The sequence below is a fragment of the Aythya marila genome (assembly GCF_965140915.1).
Source record: "Aythya marila genome assembly, chromosome: 6".
Taxonomy (NCBI): Eukaryota; Metazoa; Chordata; class Aves; order Anseriformes; family Anatidae; genus Aythya; species Aythya marila.
Window position 1 is genome coordinate 13,061,772 of NC_139047.1, and position 20,069 is coordinate 13,081,840.

A 20,069-nucleotide genomic window follows, 5' to 3' on the forward strand; every position below is an offset into this window, starting at 1 on the left:
ACTTATTAGAAAAATTGACAAAACCCATCCCCATCTGCCTCCTCCTACACTTCCAAAGTATTCTGCTGGGACATCTGGCTTTCAGTGTTCTTTTCAAGCTATATCCCAGTTGTTGCAGACATTTTCTTTGCTCAGTTTTCTTTAGTTATCCCCATGGAAATTACAGAGGTGGCCCGCCAGCCACAATCCATGATTTGATGTCATGAACCTTGACCTTTCTGACTTTCTCAAGTATACTTTTTCAGCATAAAGACTCAATTTGGATAGAGGCATCCAGTTCATTTCAGCTGATATTTCCTTCTGTTAAGAAGACCAGAGGCATGTTTAACAACCAAATCCCCTCCTTTTTGAATTCCACCTATGGATTGCTGTATTTGTGATCTCATTTACAGTTTCCTTTCCTCCTAGTCTTAAGAGAAATTTAGGTTGCCTCAGACACAAGAGCATTTTATGAACCACACCTACAGTATAATGTAGATCCCTCCCTACCTGCACTGGCTTTTAATGTCTGAGACTCTCCCTGTAGAAGATATGCACAGATTATTTATAAACCCCAAATGTTTTTGGACAGATATATTTTAACACCATGCACAAAAGAAATCCTTCAGACATCACATATGACACAGAGGTGTTATTAGGAGCATGGCACAACGCAGCAGAGCAACCGAAACAGATGCAAGAGCATGATGCAACAGAGCACTTGCAGGTCCCTGCTGCGTGCCATTTACCACAATTCAGGTGTCCCACTTTGGATCTGGACTCTGTCCTTCTTGAAATACAATGACTTTCCTGTCATCTCTGAGGCTCTGGGCAGTTTCCACAGCAATCAGTTTTATTACCTTGCAGAGTTAAGTAAAGTTAAGTAAATCTTAAACTGTTTGATATTGGATTTAAGATAATCTTTTAATAAGCACATCAGCTTGGTTCCCAAGCTTGTGCTCTAGCATGTAAGAATGATCTCTTTTTTTTTTTTTCTTTGCTTGTATTTCATCTTGGCTGGTTTATTGCAGCGTATCTTGGAGGTCCTTGAGTAGGACCAGTATTTCCATTAAAACTGATTCTAAATTCATCTGCCAGGACTTAAAAACCAACTAAAACCATTCACGTATTTCATTTATAATGAGATCACTCCATTGGAAGATGCAGACAGATAAGATTTTGCTGCATTCTCAATGAAAGTACAGCTGTCAAGATAAAAATCATATTTAAAAATATTCCTGAGTTACTGATATTACTTTAGATGACTAAAACAGGAGAGAAAGTTAATAATCAAGTGTACTGTAGAATATACTGGACATTTTTTATATTTTATAGGACATTGGATGATGAAATTAGGTGGGTCGTTCATTTTTGCTCCCTACTTGGTTCCAATCCTATTTAATTTTTGCTAAGACTTCAAGTTATCAAGTTGTCTTAGTTCTGAAGCTCTGTCAGGTGAATATTTAAAAAAAATACTAATTCACATTGTAAACTGAAGTAAAAAGACCACTCACAATTGGTTCTCAAACCTATCTCCTGACTTTAATCAACATGAGAAATGGGAAGATACATACGTTTTTCAGCTCTAACCCAAATCTACAAAATATTTACCTGTTTTCCACCACTTTGGGGGGCAAATTAGAGCATTATTAAAATATACCTTGTTATATTATACAGAAAAAGTTTAAAGGTTTGCATTGTATCTGCATAATGTGTGTCTTGTTATGTGCTCTCACTGACAGAACGTGACATTGGTGATGCTGGACTAGGATGATAAGTTAGTTAGCTGCCATTGCAGTTTAAGAAAACAAAAACAAACCACGTTTATGATGATACATCTGCAGATGCTCTTTTGAAACAGGAGACTGACCCTACAGTTTTAACTACAGGCAGCACTACAAGGCAGCACTGGCATTGCCTGCAATTCCTGCAGCCTGCAATCAGCATTGCCACTCTCTGCCTGCCACAAAACATGATTTTGGGCTAAAAATTAGAAAAAGAGAATTGAGTAGAGCCATGTAATGAAGTCAACTGAAGAGTGGAACAGTGGAAACTGAGAGGTAGACAGGTATTAAGAGGTTGCTGAGCACTAGGAAGGCACCTGGAAGATAACTTGGCAGGACAGAGCAATGTTGTTGCTGTTACCAAAGACCTCCCTGCTACTGCATGGCCCTTGTCAGTGCAGATGGGTCAACAAAAAACCAACCACACCACCACATTACTCAGCTGGTGGCTGTAACCATGACTGCGCTGCTGGGAGAATGTTGTGCAACATACTTCTGTGTGTCAAGGATGAAAGTAAATGAAGTACCCAAATAAGAGGGAAAGACTTTTGGCAAAATGGGCTGACTAAGTTAAATGAAAGTGATTGAAACCAGAAAATTTAATTGCAATTTAAACCAAGAAACAGGGAATTTTGATTTAAATTATTGACTTGAAGCCTTGCTTTTTCATCTGTGTTCCTTGGTTTGTTGATTCCCATAGGTTGGGAATGCTCTGACAAGTTGATTTGAAGCTAATTATAGTCTGCACTAAAATTATGATTTCTTTTTGTTAACCAGGCAAATACACTATATACATATTTAAGTATTGTCAGTATATTATTTTCAGATTCTGCTAGACAATGGCAAATGATGACTTATTTAACAGATAATTAACTTTTCCTGGTGATTTGTGTCAAGTCACTTTATGATGACGTTTTTGGGGATTCAATTAAATTGCAGAAATTGTGAATTTTGAAATTAACTTGGTTAGTAAAGGCAAGAACACTTAACTGCAAGAAAAAGCTAATGGAACTCACTAAGTAGTCCATTCCTTCTCTTTGAGGATCCTTATCTCTTCATGACGTAGGTGTTACAGAAACAATTCTTTTGATCCAAACAGTTGGAAATGTTTTCAACTCTACTCTAGAGGCTATCTCATAATTTGACTGCATGGGGATTCCTGCCCCCTGAGTCAACGTTGTTTTCATGGTCTATAGTGAAAGACTTAAGTGCTCAATCTATTTAATTTATTCAAAGGGAGGTTAAAAGATAAAATAAATGATCACTGCATAGGACTACTGAAGGGGAGAGATTTTACAGACCACTTGGCTCTTAAAATCTAGCAGAAACTTGTAATTTTCTCAGAAAATGAAATGGGACAATTTCAGACTTAAAGAAGGCATAATATTTTCAAATAGTAAAATAATTATCCTCTGAAGAGTGTAATGAATTCTCCACTCTGTGACATTTTAATTCTAGGTTCAATGTTTTTTAAGTATATTTATTAAAGTAATGCTGTAGATCAAAATTGAAATTTAGTCTGATGCAGAAATGTAGAGGATAGGGAAAGGCTCAGAGAAGGTGATCACAGGTGCCCTTTCTGGCTTCAAACTTAGAAATGGTGGGTGGCTTCTTTTAGCTACTGCCTTAAAAAGCTTCCTTAACAGACTTGCAAGTTCCCCAGTTTTAAGGTGCATGCTACATTTGAGACAGATATTCCCATGAGCCAATTGCTAGCTTGCTCACTGGTCTCCTGCCAGCCACAGAAATGCAGCCTGAACTCATTTTTCCATCCTGGTAATTATTTTGTGATGTTCTTAGTGCAGTCGCACCCGTTTTCTTGACAAAACACATATTTTTCAGTAACTTGAGGATTCCAGAGAAAGTCTGGAATGTTAGCTTTCTTTTGGAATTAGCACTTCTTACCAGGAAGATGGCTGAGCTTTCTGATCTGCACTCATCATGCCATCAGTATCCCATCTCAGTGTCTCTGCTTCTGGTCACAGCCAGCTTAATGCAGCAAAGAGTATGTCTGGGGGCACGAGATTCCTCTGAGCAAGGTTGCTATTGGCAAGGCTGTGATTTAGATTGAGACAGACTTCCACAAAAGCAAGCTATGGGTATAGCTATATATAATATGAAAGCTATATGTAATATGTAAAAGCAAGCTATGAAAAATACAGCTATCAACAAACAGAGCAGCTTCTGCTTTCTATCTGTTCCATCAGGAAAATATTCTGGATTACACCAAGGAAACAGTTGTTAAAAAGAGTTCAAAAATACTAATGTTTTTTCTAGCTCCCACACTCCTCTTGTCAAAAAAGGAGGCTAAGAGGTGTAAGATTCAAGCCATTCTTCTCCTAAGCAGGAAGATTTAACATTGCTTAATAAATCTATTCAGCACTACTTAGCCTTAGCCCCAGAGCAACACATAAGCGCCGAGTGCACAGAACTGTATCTCTCTTGCAAAGCCTTCCTTTCTGTCTTTCCCATTTTGCTTCTTTTCTGCAGACAGAACAGCACAATGCAGCCTGAGATGAAGACCTGCCACTCTCCTGCCACAGTCACTTATCATCCAATTCAAATGTTTGCCTCTGTAGACATTTCCAAACAAAGTCTACAGACTGGCATTATTTTAGCTAGAAACTTAACTAGGTAACTCATCTGGCCACTCATTAAACCCAGCACATACAAAGCCTTCCTCCAAAGGCTGCTGCCTCCTGTTTTCAGCTTTTAATTAAAAACATCACCTTACAGAGGAACAGATCTTACACTCAAAGGCAAAAAGGGTGTCACTGAGCTCAGTGAGACTGGAACACTGGATTTGCTGCAAGTATCCAGAAAAGGCAAACACACTCGACACAGCTGAATTCCACAAACGCAGTTAAAACAGACTCACAGCACCTGAATTGGGCCCATAATATCTAGGCTTAAATTAGCAGCTTCAGAGAAAGCCAGAAAAATACAAAACGAAAGGGCAAAGCAGCAATGCTGTTTAAATGCTGAGATTTTACAAACCCAGCAGCAGATAAGCACAGATGCTGCTGACAGTCTTCCCCTCCATGCAGGATTTGTGCCTTTGCACTGAACAGGGTGGTGCCTTTGGGCACCACACATTCATAAAGCTATTTGGCACGTGATCCTTTTCTTCTTCTTGCCCAGCAGGGAGGAAAAATCAAAGCTCTCTTCCTTGATTTGTCCATGTCCACACACGTGCTGGCATGGCTCCTGCTGGCTTCAGGTAAGCGGATGTGTTTCCCTGTGCAAGTCCCACTTGCTCTTCACACGGCACAAGTTCCCTCCTCCTCCTCCTCGAGGGAAACCAGCTGCAGCCTCAGCACTTTCCTCTACTCCCTTGCGTTGTGCCATGCCAGAATGGCAGGCAAAGGTCAGAGCCTCCTAGACTCAACGCTATATTGCAAAGAGAAACTGCTTCCCAGCAGCTACAACCCTCAGCTGATCCTCCTTAACTCTCTCTTATTAAAAACTGGACTTAAGAGGCTAAATTTGTAAGACACTTATATGCTACCTCCATACCAAATACAGCTCAGTGGTTTGACCAAGGTGAGGACAGGACAAAAGAAGGACAGAAAACCATGACTATGAGAAAGCTGGGGAGAAGAAAGGTGGTCTTTGAGGAAATACTACCTCTGTAGAACCACCTACTGCTCTCTCTCTCCTCTGCCTGTCACCATAGCTTTCAAGATCCTCCACAGAGAATTGGTTGGCAAATAGGTGGCTTTTACCTGGATTCCTCTATACGCCTGGGCAGTCAGCCATGAGAACAAAAGACATCACTCATTTCCATTAGTGGCTGGCAATGAGACTGCATCCCCTTCTTCTGGATGTAGACTTCACTGTAGTGATCTAGTCATTTGTGACTGCCAGGGCTTAATTACTGCAGTAACGTGAAACTGCAAAACTTACAAAATGCGAGTATAAAACACAGCCGCTGATTGCTCGGCTGCAGGCACATCCAGGGCTGTGCTACCCCAAAGCTCTGCTCCTGCCTGGGTGGAAATGCTCTAGGGACAGGGCAGCGACATGGCCTACGTGTGACGGGGCGAGCCTTTGGGTCAGGCGTTGCACACAATCCACCTGAAGTACACACCTCACTGCAGCATTATCTTCTCAGGCTCTGAGGAAAACGACATTCTTTTCACACCGATCTCCAAAAGCTTATTGCATGTTTGGATCGCTTCCTAAATAGTGAGTCCTAGCCAGCTAAATGCTCAAACCTGTCAGAAGAGCTGGGAGAGTCGTGTTTCCAGCAAGTTAAATGGAAGTTTTGGGAAGAAAACTGTGAGATGCGCGATCTGATTAACACAGACATACTTTGAAAAATGCAGGGTGCCCCAGCAAGCAATTCACCCAGGGAATGTGCCGAGGGTCCAACAGGTTTAAAAAGGAACAGGACAAAAGGAATATGTGGAATACTTTGCTGCTGCATAAAGCAAAGACGTGTCTGCATCTGCAGTATTGTGCTCAGTTCTGGTCATCCTCGCTCCAAAGGAATACTAGTGATACAAAAATAACTCAGGGTGATGGAGGTTACTTCACTGCGAAATTTCCATTTTAAAAAGATTGGAAAAATAAGGCTGATTAGCTTGGATGGAAGATGAATAAAAGGAGACATGGTACAGAAATGTGAAAATTGCTGTAGAGAATTACACTGGGCACCACTTACTAATTTATTCTTGTAAGTCACAAGGAAATATTCAACAAAATTTAAGTTTAAAATAGATTTTTAAAAAAAGGGGTTGTGTATAATTAAACTGTGTAGAACCTGCAAAACTCACTGCTAAAACATGGCAGGAAACACAAGTGTCGAAGGACTCTGAAAGAAGATGGCTATTTAACCCGTACAGTAAGAATATCCACAGCCAGTCAGGAAATACATACAAGAATCCTTGCTGGAAAGCCGGGTCCAGTTAGAAAAGCCAGTTACTATGCAGAAGAAAGTTCCAAAACAAATAACATTTGAAGACAGTAACTAGACTACAGACTCATTCTTTGATTTAGAAGCCATATGCATTAAAAACACCTACGAACATCCAACAATTTGTATTGGTTTCCAAAGTAAGAGATGCTTTATATTTTCATGTGGAATTGAACAGAGCATTACATATTTATCAATCTTTGCAGTAATACCTATGAATGTGCATAGGTCAGTGGGAAAAAGAAGCAAAAAGAAATTCTTTACTGATTTCCTAAATGCCAGCACTACATCACAACTAAGAATCTCTTCTTGCTTGTAAATAGCTGTTTTGGCTTTGTTTTTACAAATTACCTTGCTTGAAGGTTCAAGAAGTGGACTGTGCAACCTCCTTAAGGTCTTTCCTGGCCGCCTCATTCCACAGGGGGACTATTTTCTATTTTTCCTTTCTTCCCACTCTCTCTTCTAGCGTTCTCTCACTCTTCTTTCTAGGTTGCTGAAACTTATACTATGCTATTAGAACTCCCATAGAAATGGGACTGAAATCTGTGAAATGCTTCCTTTTTGTTATGCCCCACTGGTTTTCTGGTTTTCAGTCTAGAAGGACTCTTCATTGAGTTGATAAGGACTAAAAAAAAAAAAAAAAAAAGCAAGCCTACAGAGAATTTGCTCTTTTTTCCACAGTGTTCAGTTAAAACACAGAGATGCTCTGCTCGAATGGGACCGCTACTTAGATAGTCTTTCCAGCAACACAGGACTTCAGGAGCTGTAGCTGCTGTACCAGAGACTTTCCACAGCAGTACTCTGTTATTGCCAGTTAGGGTTATGCCACTATAAACTTGGTCAGTTAGGCCTTGCTATGACCTGTTGTAACTCTCACAGAGACGGCTTCCCCAATGTCCATGTTCTCTACCTGTGGATCATGCCTCTTGCTAATGTGTTCAATGAGAGAGATTTTTTTCTTTAAAACCAAAAGTCCAAATTATTATCACAGTTATAAAGTTAGCATTAAATCATCACCAAAAGATGACATGACAAAATTGCAAAATAATGTCTCCTGCTGAAGCCAGGCTGATTTCCCTACTCATTGGAAGGAGGGTGTGAGTGTCCGAGGCTCGGCACTGTACCTGGGTAAAGATGCATACTGCCTTTCCATCCCTTCAAAGTGGAGATTGTATGAGCTCCCGTCTGGACCTTTTCCAGGAACCTGTGGAGAGAAGAGTAATTAGAGATGAAGATCAATTATGCACCCCAGCTACTAACAATGCATCTCGAAACGATAAGCAGAGAACACATGATGCTGCAACATGCCAAAATCAACAAAAGAAAGGCAGGAGCTCAAAGAAGCTCCACATCCTATACATAATCTTATCACTGCTAACAAGAAAGGCTTTTGTATCAAAGAGCTGTTTAGAACAGGTACAATCTTCAGAGACTTCTCCTTGTCTGCATGCTAGCTGGGATACTGTCTCGCCTTTCCTGGCTGGCCTTCCTCCTAGAATTCAGTAACAAGAGGAGCTAATCTAATTAAGCAAGCATACTCCTGATTCCTGCAGCATAACTCCCTGAGTCAAAGCTAGCATTTTAGTACCAAGTTTTCTGTTTTTCCTTTGCTTGTGTGTTTTGCTCAAGTATAAAACATGATATAAACAGGTATTGCTTTCATCCTTAACACAAATCCAGAAACTTCCCCTAGCACCACTGCAAAGCTAAGTATCCCACCGGGAGTTAAGCATATTTGTCATGCTCTGGTGGCAGTTCAGAAGTGAAGCATTAGTGTACTCAGTCAAAATGCCAGCTCACTACTTGGTTTGTTTTCAAGATGGCAACTGGAGTTGGCTGGAGAGCACTATTCTATCAGGAAGGCTCCAACTGGGGTACAAAATGGTGAACTTCAATGCTTTTAGCACACAGGAGCTCTCCCAATTTCACTCACTCAATGCCTGCTGATGGCCCAAAGTGTTAAGAGCCTTGTTAAAATGGAGCTATTAGTCTTTTCCTCCATAAATGCAGGAGGCTCTGACTGCATTCAGTGTTTCCTACATTAGTATGTATTCCTATTCCGGTGCTGCTAGAATCAGCAGTTTTATAAAGCAATATACTAAGAGGCCATTTAAAATCCCCTTCCTCTTTTACAGATTAATGGCAGAAAGGAAGATTTAATGCCTTTTCAAACATTTTTAACAATTCATTAAAAAGAAAAGAATAAATCACATGCAGCTTTCTGCAAATGCCTGATTATAGAGAAACAAACAAAAATTAACATTTTGCACTTTCCACAGGTTAGAGTACATTTCTGTTAGTTCTGTAATTTATGTATAATATGTCATTTTTACCGAGGAGATTTAAAAGCTTCTACAATGGGACAGGTTGTGCACTGAGGTGTAGTAGGTCTTATCTCCTTTTACAGAGCATTTTCACGTACAATCTCTCTACTATGGACCCATTACATAAGACAAGTGCAATGCAAATAGAGGCATAATTCCTAGCAAAGCACAGGAATTATGCTAGACAAATACCATTATGCACCTTACCATTCACTGAGCATCCAAGACACTCCTAAGCGAAAGCAATATTTATCACAGGCCTCCTGCTAATTCCCCTTTATCTGAATCAAAACAGAAAGGAATCCTCATGGAACTGATGGCCACAAGAAATAACCACCTCTGATTGGAAATGACCCCTACGCTAGCAGTGCCTGACTTTGGATGAGTGAAAAGTAACAGTAATTGCCCTACATTTCAAAAGGAGGGCAGCAGTCTAAATTGATCATTCATTCATTTTTTCTATCAGTAACAGTGACACGTAGAGAGAATTTGCACAGATAGATGCACTCAGGCTGCGAGTCAGAGCTGCTTTGGCTGTTCTCACACTGCTAATTTGATCAGGTTGGTAATTTCCCTTAATTCATCAGGTACAGTGGTGAGGGAGGAACCTCCCAATTTCTGCTATTTATGAAGAAGAATGAAGAAGGAAAAAAAAACTGAACATGTAATTTAGTTTGCTCAGCAAAAAAGCCATGTAGAATACAGTCTACCTGCATGGCAGTAGATAGGCTATTAATTATGTTCAGAGGCAAGATGTTTATGAGCTGAATGATGTGCCAGGTAACTGACTGTGCACTCGGGATGCCGTGCAAGCTTCACAGTGATTACTTTCACGCCTACCATGAATAGCAGGAGCCAGTCAATGTGCAGGAACAGGAACAGATTTAGAATTATGCCAATGCTCAGTAGCGATCCCAAAACTTCTACCAGTCACCAGAAAGTAAGAAATATTTATATCACAAGGCCTTTTTACAGCCTGAAAATACCCCTTTTCTGATGGTTTCCTACAGACCAAATAGAAGGAGGTCCCCCCTGCCAGTTCTGTTTGTATATACGACTCGAGAGCCAGTTGCCATAGAAACTCCCTGGCGGTGGATACCATTTTGCTAATTTGGTTCCATCGAGCTGCTCAGTCTCCCCATCCTGTATAAACCCCCCAATGCACTGGAAAAGCAAGCTCCGGCTCTCTATTGCTAATTAAAGACTCAGCCATTTCTTCTTTCCTTTCCTTTCCCCATCTGTCCACGCAGCAGTAAAAACATAGCGTCGCTCAGCCAAAGCAAAATGGTGCCTGAAATAAAATACTGCCCCGACGAAGAGGGAAGTTGTGAAAACGGAACAATTATGGACAAAATTATTTGCACTTCAGAACGAGTCAAAGCAATGGCTCCTTGCTGTCTTCACAACAAACCGAGCTAAGAATTGGCATTACAGATACTAATTAGCAAAATATTCCAACTTGCCCTCCTTCCCCCAAACCGGGAGCACACAGCAGGCCTCAGGACAGGTACGCAGATTTTAATGGCATATTTAATAATTGTGAGATATTTAGGCGAGTAAACAAGAACCCTAACAAAAAGGATTAGAAACTGGCAGTCCCACCCGAGGCAAAGGGATGTTGACCATGCAGTGCCCGGCGAGGCGCAGGAGCCGACGGGAGACGCGATGTTCGGTTGAGGCCCTGCCAGAGGCTTGAGATCAACTCTCCGGTCAGCACAGAGCGAACACAGCGGCAGATTAAATGCATGTTTCACGGATGTACAGTAATACACAACACTAAGAATGATTGGAAACACGCATCTGTATTTTTTCAGGGTTTAAATTAACTACATCAACTTAAAAAAAGAGCCATCATTAAGAAGAAATCATCTTAGCGTAGAGCGGCCTCAAATAACTAACAAGCAAAACATGAATATGCAAAAATAACGGGGGAGAGATAAACACAGAAACAGCCATCATCCCATCAGTGCAATTAAAAGAGCAGCATGCCTAAATTGAGGAAAGGAAATGCCATCTTTACTAAAAAACAACAACAAACAATTCATCAAACTTACTGTTGCAAAGTATCACCGCCAAACCCTTGAATAACTGGGACGCTTGAATTAATCCAAAGAAGGTGCACTAGGTTAACAGACGGCTATAAAGTCTCTGACAGGTTCGAGTCAGCTCCAGCCTCAAAGAGAAGTCTTCCCTTCTCTGAAAGGTTTGGTATCTTTGATACCAAAGTTGGTAGAAACTTTGGCATCAGCAGGCTGCTCTTCTGACTGCCTGCTGGGCAGCTGTGCCGCTGGCTCCTCTGAAGCACACCGCAGTGGCCACACTTGGAGACAAGATATGAGACATATAGGCAAGATATTACACCCATATATTGTAATGCCTTTCTGGTCAAGCTTTTCTGTAGGGCAAAAAGGCTTTTTTCCATCTACTTCGCTTTTTTTTTTTTTTTAATTATTTAAATATTATTCAAATCTCTCTCTCCAGTACTTTCCATTGGTAAACAAGATTTCTGTCATAGAAATACATCACTTCAGAAAAAAAAAGTGTGACACCTCTGTGTCTTCAATTACAACCCTGCCAGTCCCCAGCAGCTGGGGGAATGCAGATAGGAGAGCAGTGCAGGCACTGTGCGCTGCCTTCTGAATCCTCAGGCATCATCAGGGGACTAATGTGAAGGAAGAGAAGGAGAGCAGGCTGGGGGCTCGCCTCATCTCCAGGACAACTGGAACCCACGCTTGTTTCAAGACAGAAAACTGTAGATTCTTAATTTCACATTCAGATCCCAAACAGACAGAAAGAAAAAGTAACTATAAAGAAAGAGAAAACAAGACAAAAGCTGTGCAGGTGTCAGTGCAATCTATGTCAAATACACTAACTGCAAGGTACTTCAGAGGAGTCTTCTGATACAAGGAAACGATAAGCTAACAGCAAGTATCTCAAACCTGCTAATTCTCCCAAGGAAAATTTCCTAGGGAAAAAAGAAAAAGTGAACATGCACATTTAGATCAAACCAGAGAACAAATGTCTTAGGTAATTCAAGTATTTGCACATGAATTATATGGTGTGAGTAGAGTATACCTGCAGGCAGGTATCTTGAAATAAGTTTAGGACTTGCCTATGCTGGGCTTGTAGAAGAACAATTCTTTACAAGCAGAAAAAGATTTACTTCATATCCTAAAGACTGAGAGTACCTTGAAACATGCACTTAAAAGTGCAAGGGGTTGCATCTTTTTTTTTTTTTTTTTTTTTTTTTTTTTTTTTTTTCCCAGGAGATGCTGTGCCTTGTTTCTCTTCACCTGCTTTCTACTGGCTTCCTCCTGGAGTATTTATTCTAGGCTAAGGGAGCAGCTAAGAGCATAGTCTACCTTACCTCTTCCACATGGAGTGAGGCATCTGGCGCTGGACAGCCGCTGTGGTATGAACAACTACAGTGACCTCGTTCAAAGTCCATGATGCTTTACAAAGCCAGAATCAACTCTTTGTGCACCCGCCCACAGCTCAAGATGGGAGCTAGAGCTCCACAAACGAATACCAGCAGCAGCTCCTTGCCCCTGGCAGTGGAGCTGGCATTCAGCATGACTGTGGTTTCACCCGGGGCTCTACCTCCTCTCACATATTCCCACCTGAGCTACCCGATCTTCCTGCTCTGGGTCCATCCCAAATTAAGTCAGCAGGCTGAAGACCCAAGACCTTGTGTATTGCTCACAAGGAAGAAAAGAATAAAGCAGAGGCATTTTCAGGGTGGCTGTCTCAGAAGGCTGCAGTTATCGATCCCTCTGTCATATGCAGCAAGTATTACTCAGGGCTCTGTTGGAAAACTTCGACCATCTTTGCAGAGAGAGGTTTGTTAAAAAGTTTGTTTAAAGCTTCTTAACCAGCTGTAGGAAAACCGTATCTCCGCATCAGGAATTTCAGTCTTAAAAAGAAATACATAGGGTTGCTAAGGTTTATTCATTTTCCATTTTTATGCTAAACATCTCCTTTGCCCGTTTCATTTTTTTCGTTTTAACCCATCACTTTCTCCAGTTCTGAACAGTAAGCCTCCTCCAAACATTTCAATCATCACTAAGATCTGAAAGACAATGAAGCAGTCTGTGTTGCCTACTACATAAGTAGCAGTACTATAACTTCATACAGCTTGAGCTGATTTTAGCCATACTTTTGTGAACCCAAGGAAAAATACTGCTGACTCCACTTAAGTCATGCCTGACTTACCTAAAATTACAGGAGATCAGGAAGAGCTTATGAGGATAAGGAAGCTGGGACTCCCTATTTTTTTTTTTTTTTTTTTTTTACTGATTCACTGTGTATGTTCAGAAACATCACCGGAGCTTGTGCATTCTGGTTTTCTCTCCATAAAAAATGGCATGACACTACTGCTCTGTGTTATATGACTGACAAGCACTAAAAGACATGATCCAGCCCAGGAAGCCTGCAGAGTGAGGCATGTGCTCTGCCATCACCCAAGTGCTTTGAAAATCCCACCCAGTAGTGCCTTTTGCCTGCAAACCTGTGTATAAACATGGCACATAGTACCGCCGCATTGCTTAGCACATTTTTCAATAGTCTTGTGATCATCTGTTAAAGGACTTGATTCAGATGCTGGTTTGACCTCTGTTCTCAAAGCTCTTCTTTTGTCTGTGAGCGTTTCTAATCACATGGGTTGAGATTCAGCATGCCAAAAAGAGCCATGGTATAACGGAATTTGCCCTTTAACCTTCAGGTCTCCCCTCTGCTGAGACACAGTTGGTTTTTGTTTTCAATTAAGTGAAAACTGAAGAAAAAAACTGCGAGGTAAAAGTGGATTTGTTCCCCACCCTGGTCTCAATGTTTCACACACAGGTGAAGTATCAAAATACATCCATTTTATTTTTGCATTTCAACAGTCTGCCTGGATGTAGTGACTTCCAGTGGAATTTAAGAGGATGATTTGACTCACTAAGACTTTTTTTTATCTATTAAAACAGAGGTGGGTTATGTAAGGCAGTGAACTGCACGTTCCATGTGAAATGGATGAAGTTGATAGAAAGGGTCTTCTTAATTGCTTGCTGCTATGATATCCTAATTATCCCCCCCTTCAAGACCTCCAGCATTTCCAGAGAAAACATGTTTTCCTCCATCCAGCTTTTTTATGTTTTGCATCAAAAGGTAAAAATTAAAAATTCTAGCAGTGTTCACGATTCAAAAGAATTTTCCCGATGTTTTCCTTACATACACAAAGAGGGATGTATTTTGCTTTCCTGGTTTTGCAATGAAAGTTGAAACAGTGATTTTGCGTTATTATAACACTCATCATTTCTCCCTCTAATTTGGATGGTTTTTAATAAAGCTCCATTGATTCCACTGAAAGAAATCCCTCCTGGCAAAAGCAGAACACACACGCTGATTGCTAAATATGCAGCAATTATCATATTCAGCAGCACACTTTAATATCTTATTTATAGATGTATCTATCTATAATTTGCTTTAATTAAGTTGCATTGATTTTAATGACAGAAGCAGTCCTCAAAGAGGAGTCTAATGTTATATGAGCCCATCAGTACTGCTTTACTATTGTTTAGATATAAGACAGCACCTTTAATGCTTCTTTTCGGTACTCTTAGTGGTGCTTTCCTTCATTAAGTGGCCACAATGGCAAACCAAGAAATGTTCCATAGGAACCCTCAAACCCACCTCCACCGGACAGAGAACACTTTCAGCTTCCCTGTTACATGCTTAATTTCCACACAGGATAGTTTTCAAAACTAGGGAAGGAAGCAATGCATTCCCAGCACTGCGGGTCCTGGGAAACCTTGTAGTTCTGTTCCCCCTCCATTTCACAGATGTCTTGGGAGTATAGTTGTTAAGAGCTCCTCAAATCATGGTCTGATGCTTTGAAAGTTTGTTTTGGGTAGTCTGGCAACTAATTTAAACTTTTTTGTTATTTTGTCAAGAGAAAATACAGGGATACAGGGTATTTTGGAAGGTGAACCAACAAATTGCTGTGGGTGCCACTTCACTGCCCAAGTCATGATCTCACAGACTTCTGAAGTTCTGTTTTCTGGGCTCAGTCATAGGAAATGTTGAGCCTTCTTTCCCTTGAGCACATGCACGTGCACACTCACTTCTAAGCATTTGGTACAATGGTTTGGTATTGAGGTTACTCCAAAAAACACTTGATGTTATTAGAACTGTAGCTAACTGTCAAAAAAGCATCTTCAAGAACTGAAGGAAGGTATTGCTGCAGTCCTAGTAGAGTCTCACAGCCTTGGTTTCTGCTGTGTGCTACCACATACCTTGGCCCCGATTCAGGAAAGCATGCTAAATACTGATGAGAGTGGTTTGTTTTAATTTCAATAGCATTTGATTCTTCTTGGAGGAATTCCCAAAGCTGACATACACCTGCATCTCTCAATGGCTCTCTCTCCTTTTTGGGTGAAAATACACAGGGAAAACGTCAATATCTCTGTATCCTCTGCATGTCTTTACACACTTGAACACAGCATTCTAGTGATGATGAATTTGGCATGTACATTTCTGAAGTAACCCCGTAAGGTATTACTGGTCCACATCAATTGAGGATCTATCTCAGACATTATTGAGTAGCTTTGTACCATTACTTATGCAGATCTTCATGTATCATTCACTGTTTTTTGTTTTTTTTTTTCTAACATGAAAAATAAGTGCTGGCTTTTTAAATCACTGCCTTTTGGAATATATCAGCACTAATTTTATAAGAATTGTTCATGTTAAAATGCAAGGGCACGATCTCAAAGGAAAAGCGCCAAAATAGTTATGCAAGTACATTTTCAGTTTCTGGTCATCATTTTTCATTCACTGATTATTGCTTAAGTGTTGATTAATAGTTATGTTCATGCTGCTAGAATGCATTTCCCTTGGGTGAGAAAAACATCCTTGTCTAAAAGAAAAAAAGAGACAGTAATCAAACCATCCTTCATCTTCCCCATAAGAAACACAGACACACACTGCAGAGTTACTGATGATCTTGGCTGTGCTGGTGAGTAGTTTTGAAAATTTTCACTTAGAAAATCAGTTGTATGAGGACTGAACAATACTTGGTCAGTCAAGATTGCTAGGCAATTAAATGTTCCCCTTCTACCACTATACACACACGCACATATATATATATACATATACACACAGATGTGCATATTTACAGTCATTGCCCCTTCTTCCTATGCAATAAGCACCAGAAGCACTGATGACAGCAGTGCTCCATGCTGGAATTAAGCAAGGCTGATTATCTCAGGATTTAGTTCTCCTCACTAATGTCCTACCTCTTGTTCAAGGAGGTGAAACTAATGGTTTAGATTTAGAGAGAGGAAAACTCTCTATAAAGGCAATAGACTGAGGGAAATACAAACACAGATGGGAACTTTAAAAGGGAAACAGGCTGTTCCCATAACAGTTTAAAAACATGGCAATTGCCTTAGCTCAGTAGAAAACAAGCTCTCAGCATTTGCTGTATCTCACAACAGAAAGCAGAGAGAAAATAGCAGAGATGGAGGTGAAGCCAAAACTGCACAGCCCCACAAAGATAATATTCTGCTTTCTGAACCTTAGCTCCGTGATCCCTGATCCCTGGTGCAGGAGGACTATGGTTTCCTCTGACCATGCAAAATGAGATCATTTCCTGGCCTGTGTCCTTCTCTGTGGGTGGCTTCTTTTTCCATTAGTCGTCTAATATGTTTTGGTTAATTTTACCTCTTAATTGTCTTTAATGAGCACCAGATTTGCGACACCCTCACTTGCAAACCTGTTCTCAGAGTGCAGAGGCAAACAGAGGCCCTTGAGCTCAGCACAAAACTTAAAAGCAGCAAAACAACAAAAAAACTCAGCACGCACCGGCATTGATTCTTCCAACTACAAGGGGGCATTTCAATTGCTCTTCCACTGAACCAGGCCAATGCAATTAATTTCTTCCCGGCTACCAGACAGAATAATTTAACTTTTCACAGAGATACATTTGTGATGCAATATAGAGCATACATTAAAAAACGTTTTCACATGTACGTATTAAGTGGCTCTCTCATAGTTGTTCTACAATACCGTGCACCGCTCCTTCTCCCCTGCCTCAAAGGAAACTCTGCCTTAGCCTCTGTTTGAAACTAAGCTGCTTCTTGTTCCTCCCAGTCTTGCATTCTTTGCTTCTCTTCTCACTGTAATTAGTTTACAAGACTACTTATCCAGATGATTACTGCTTTTAAATGACAGTCGTCTTTTCTTTTACTCTAGTTCATTGTTGTGTATCATTTTGTCTTGCTATCTGAATCCCAGTTCTCTAAAGCATTTTCTCATTATGTTATCTCCTGATATAAGGCATTTTGAAATACTTCATGAGAGACACTGTATGAAGTAAATTGAATTGAATTTTCTCTCCAAGTCAGGGGCTTTCAGCATCTTTCTCTAGCTAAGTCAGCAGAGTTCTTGGCACCAGTGCCAGGGTGTAATGACCACTCTGTGCAGCACAGATATGAGCTTGTATTCTTTTTAGGGAAAATGAAATGACAGTGTCAGAACCTGGAAAGCAAACAGGGGACAGATCAATATTTCCACTTATGCTGAGGATGGCAAATGAAAACGTTTGGGGTATTTTTGAGGTTTTTAACATATACATCGAGATAATGCCATTTTGCCGCATCTACCTACAGCTGGTGTTGGTGCTGAATGCATACATGGGGGGTATGTGCATGTGTGTCTGGGAAGGAAAGAGGGAGGGGAAGGGGGAAATAGCAGGGCACAGAACTAAATTGCAGAGCAAGTAGTGGAAAAAGACAGAGAAAAGCTTCCTGCAGGCAGGCAGCTTCACAGGGGAGAGAGAGCCTTTCATTGTCTATAAAATCATGCCTTGCTGGAGGTCCTCAAGAGTGGAAGGGGTAGCGCCTAGAGGCAGTAAACCTCTCACTGTTGTATTATTACATTCTAAACACTTAGCCACTGTACAAACCAGCACACTGCTGCAAGAGAAGACAAGACAGAAGACAGGGGAAAAATGAACAAAGGGAAGAAGAGGAAGATGGTAATAAAATTGGGAAAAAACCCCCTGCCACACCTCTCCCCAAGAACAGCTCACATCAAAGAAAAAGAGCAGAGTAAATTGTCACGGAGTTAGAAGTTAACCCCAACTCATTCTATTGTGACTTGACACCACTCTGGAACAGTATTGCTAGAATTTGAATGGTTAGCCTCTAGCACAGGCTATTAAATCCACCTTAATCCTGTTAGACATAGATGCCACTAAAGAGAGGCTCTCTTTCAATGGCATTATGACAAAAGCTCTCCACGCCACAAATTCAATATGGTTAACAAAAAAAAAATCCCAAACCTGGATTAATACTGAGCAAACAACATCAGCATAAGCAGGCTTAGAAAGAGGAATTGCTTTCCATATGCTATGGCATCAGGTTCCTCCGGATCTTCAGATACCAGTCTGTAAATGTTACAGACATTGTTTCTCCTGCTTGCAACTGCTGTTGGGTGGCGACCTTCTTTGCTTGCTGATACCAATTTAGCAGTTGGTACAGTTTCTCTGCGATTTGGTACTGTCTGTTGTTTGCTGGTACCAGATGGATACCAGATGGGTAACTGTGGGCAATGGTTCTTCTGTGTTCCAGTCCCCAAAATCACTGCCTATAGGGTCAGTCCTGTCAGTTGACTCCTAAATGGCACTTCAAAGCAGCATTCTGAAAAACCTCAACATCTGTTCCTTACTCCTAATGACCTTAAAAAAATGTTGCAGACATACTTTCTTTTAGCCAGGAGTTACTATGCATCTGCAGGAAAAATACAGCCTTGCAGATGCTCAAAGCCATCAAACTCACTCCTCACTAATGGCAGCTCCAGAAGCTACCACCTCCACTCTGAGAGTCAGCACCGAATATGAAGTATAATCAATACATTCCTTTTCTGTGGTGTAGCCCCACAATGCGAGAGTTGAGATATTTCAATGCATTTCTCAAACAGTACTTGCAGCACTGAAGTGGAAGAATGAGAAAGCAAAAAAGTTAAAGTGCCTTTGAAAGGCAGCTGGGATACCCAAGGGCCAAACGTGAAGTGTGGAGACAAAGCAAGGAACGAGAAAGTGATGGAAGAGATCTCTATATGTAGTAATTTGTGATCGGTTTTTCAAAATGTTGACCTAGTTGTCAATCTATAGACAGCAGCTGAAAGGTCAGTTAATGGTTTTGAATACCTCCTATTGCCTTGCCCTTCTATATTATTTTCTATAACTGCTTCTGAGAGAGGGAAAAAAGTTTATGTAGGACAGTATGGGAGCATTTTGGTAAATTCTCTATAGATGCTAGAGAAGAATGATCTCTACAGAAAAATACAGTTGACATCAAAGCGTATTCCCCACCCCCTGTCTTGTTTCATGGAGAAGTTATGATAAACAGGTTATGTGTTCCCCTAAGGTTACCATGGAAACTCATTCTTTTCAGGCCATCATTTGCAAAGGTAAAATTTGCATTAAAATGTGATGGAATTTGATTTCGTGCATGTGTGTGTGAAACTCAAGTGGGGTCATGCTACCACACAGTATAGCTATTATTTCCAACTCAGGAGCATACGCTGAAGGGAGAGATCTATTAATCCGTGTAAACACCTCAGTGACCAAATTACAGTTTAATTGCTAACTTGACAGGTATCTTCCTAGCAAATTAAGAGAAATACTTTGAAAATTAGCTTCATATGCAAATGTAAACGTTAATACTGATCCACTGGTGGGGACCGCCAGATAGTATTTTGTTAAATTCCCCTATAATCATTCCACAGGAAAGATTGAATTTAAATTGTCAGAATGATTTTGTTTGATGATGGTAGACCAGGGATAGAAGGCACAGGCATGTGTTTCGAACTATCTTATCTTGAAGGAGTTATCATCAAATTACAAACTACAGAACAGAATACGATATGGTCATGCTTAATGTAATAAAAGAAACTCTCAAATCTCCTCAGAACCCTCCTTTGTTTGCCTTGTTCTGAGTCATACCATGCCTTCAAAGTTATAATTTCAACTTGGGTATCTACTGCTCTGACTTTTATTGGGATGTCTCAAGGTATAAAGTA

General features: G+C 40.6%; 1 protein-coding gene across 3 annotated transcripts in view; it reads right to left on the bottom strand.

The window, feature by feature from the left end:
* PARD3B (par-3 family cell polarity regulator beta) overlaps window positions 1–20,069 on the bottom strand; it is a 401,316-nt gene that overhangs the window by 19,194 nt on the left and 362,053 nt on the right. For all 3 annotated transcript variants that reach the window (XM_082763760.1, XM_082763759.1, XM_082763758.1), the window contains one exon: window positions 7,806–7,885. In XM_082763760.1, coding sequence (XP_082619886.1) covers window positions 7,806–7,885 — 80 coding nt within the window. The remainder of the gene's footprint in view (window positions 1–7,805; window positions 7,886–20,069) is intronic.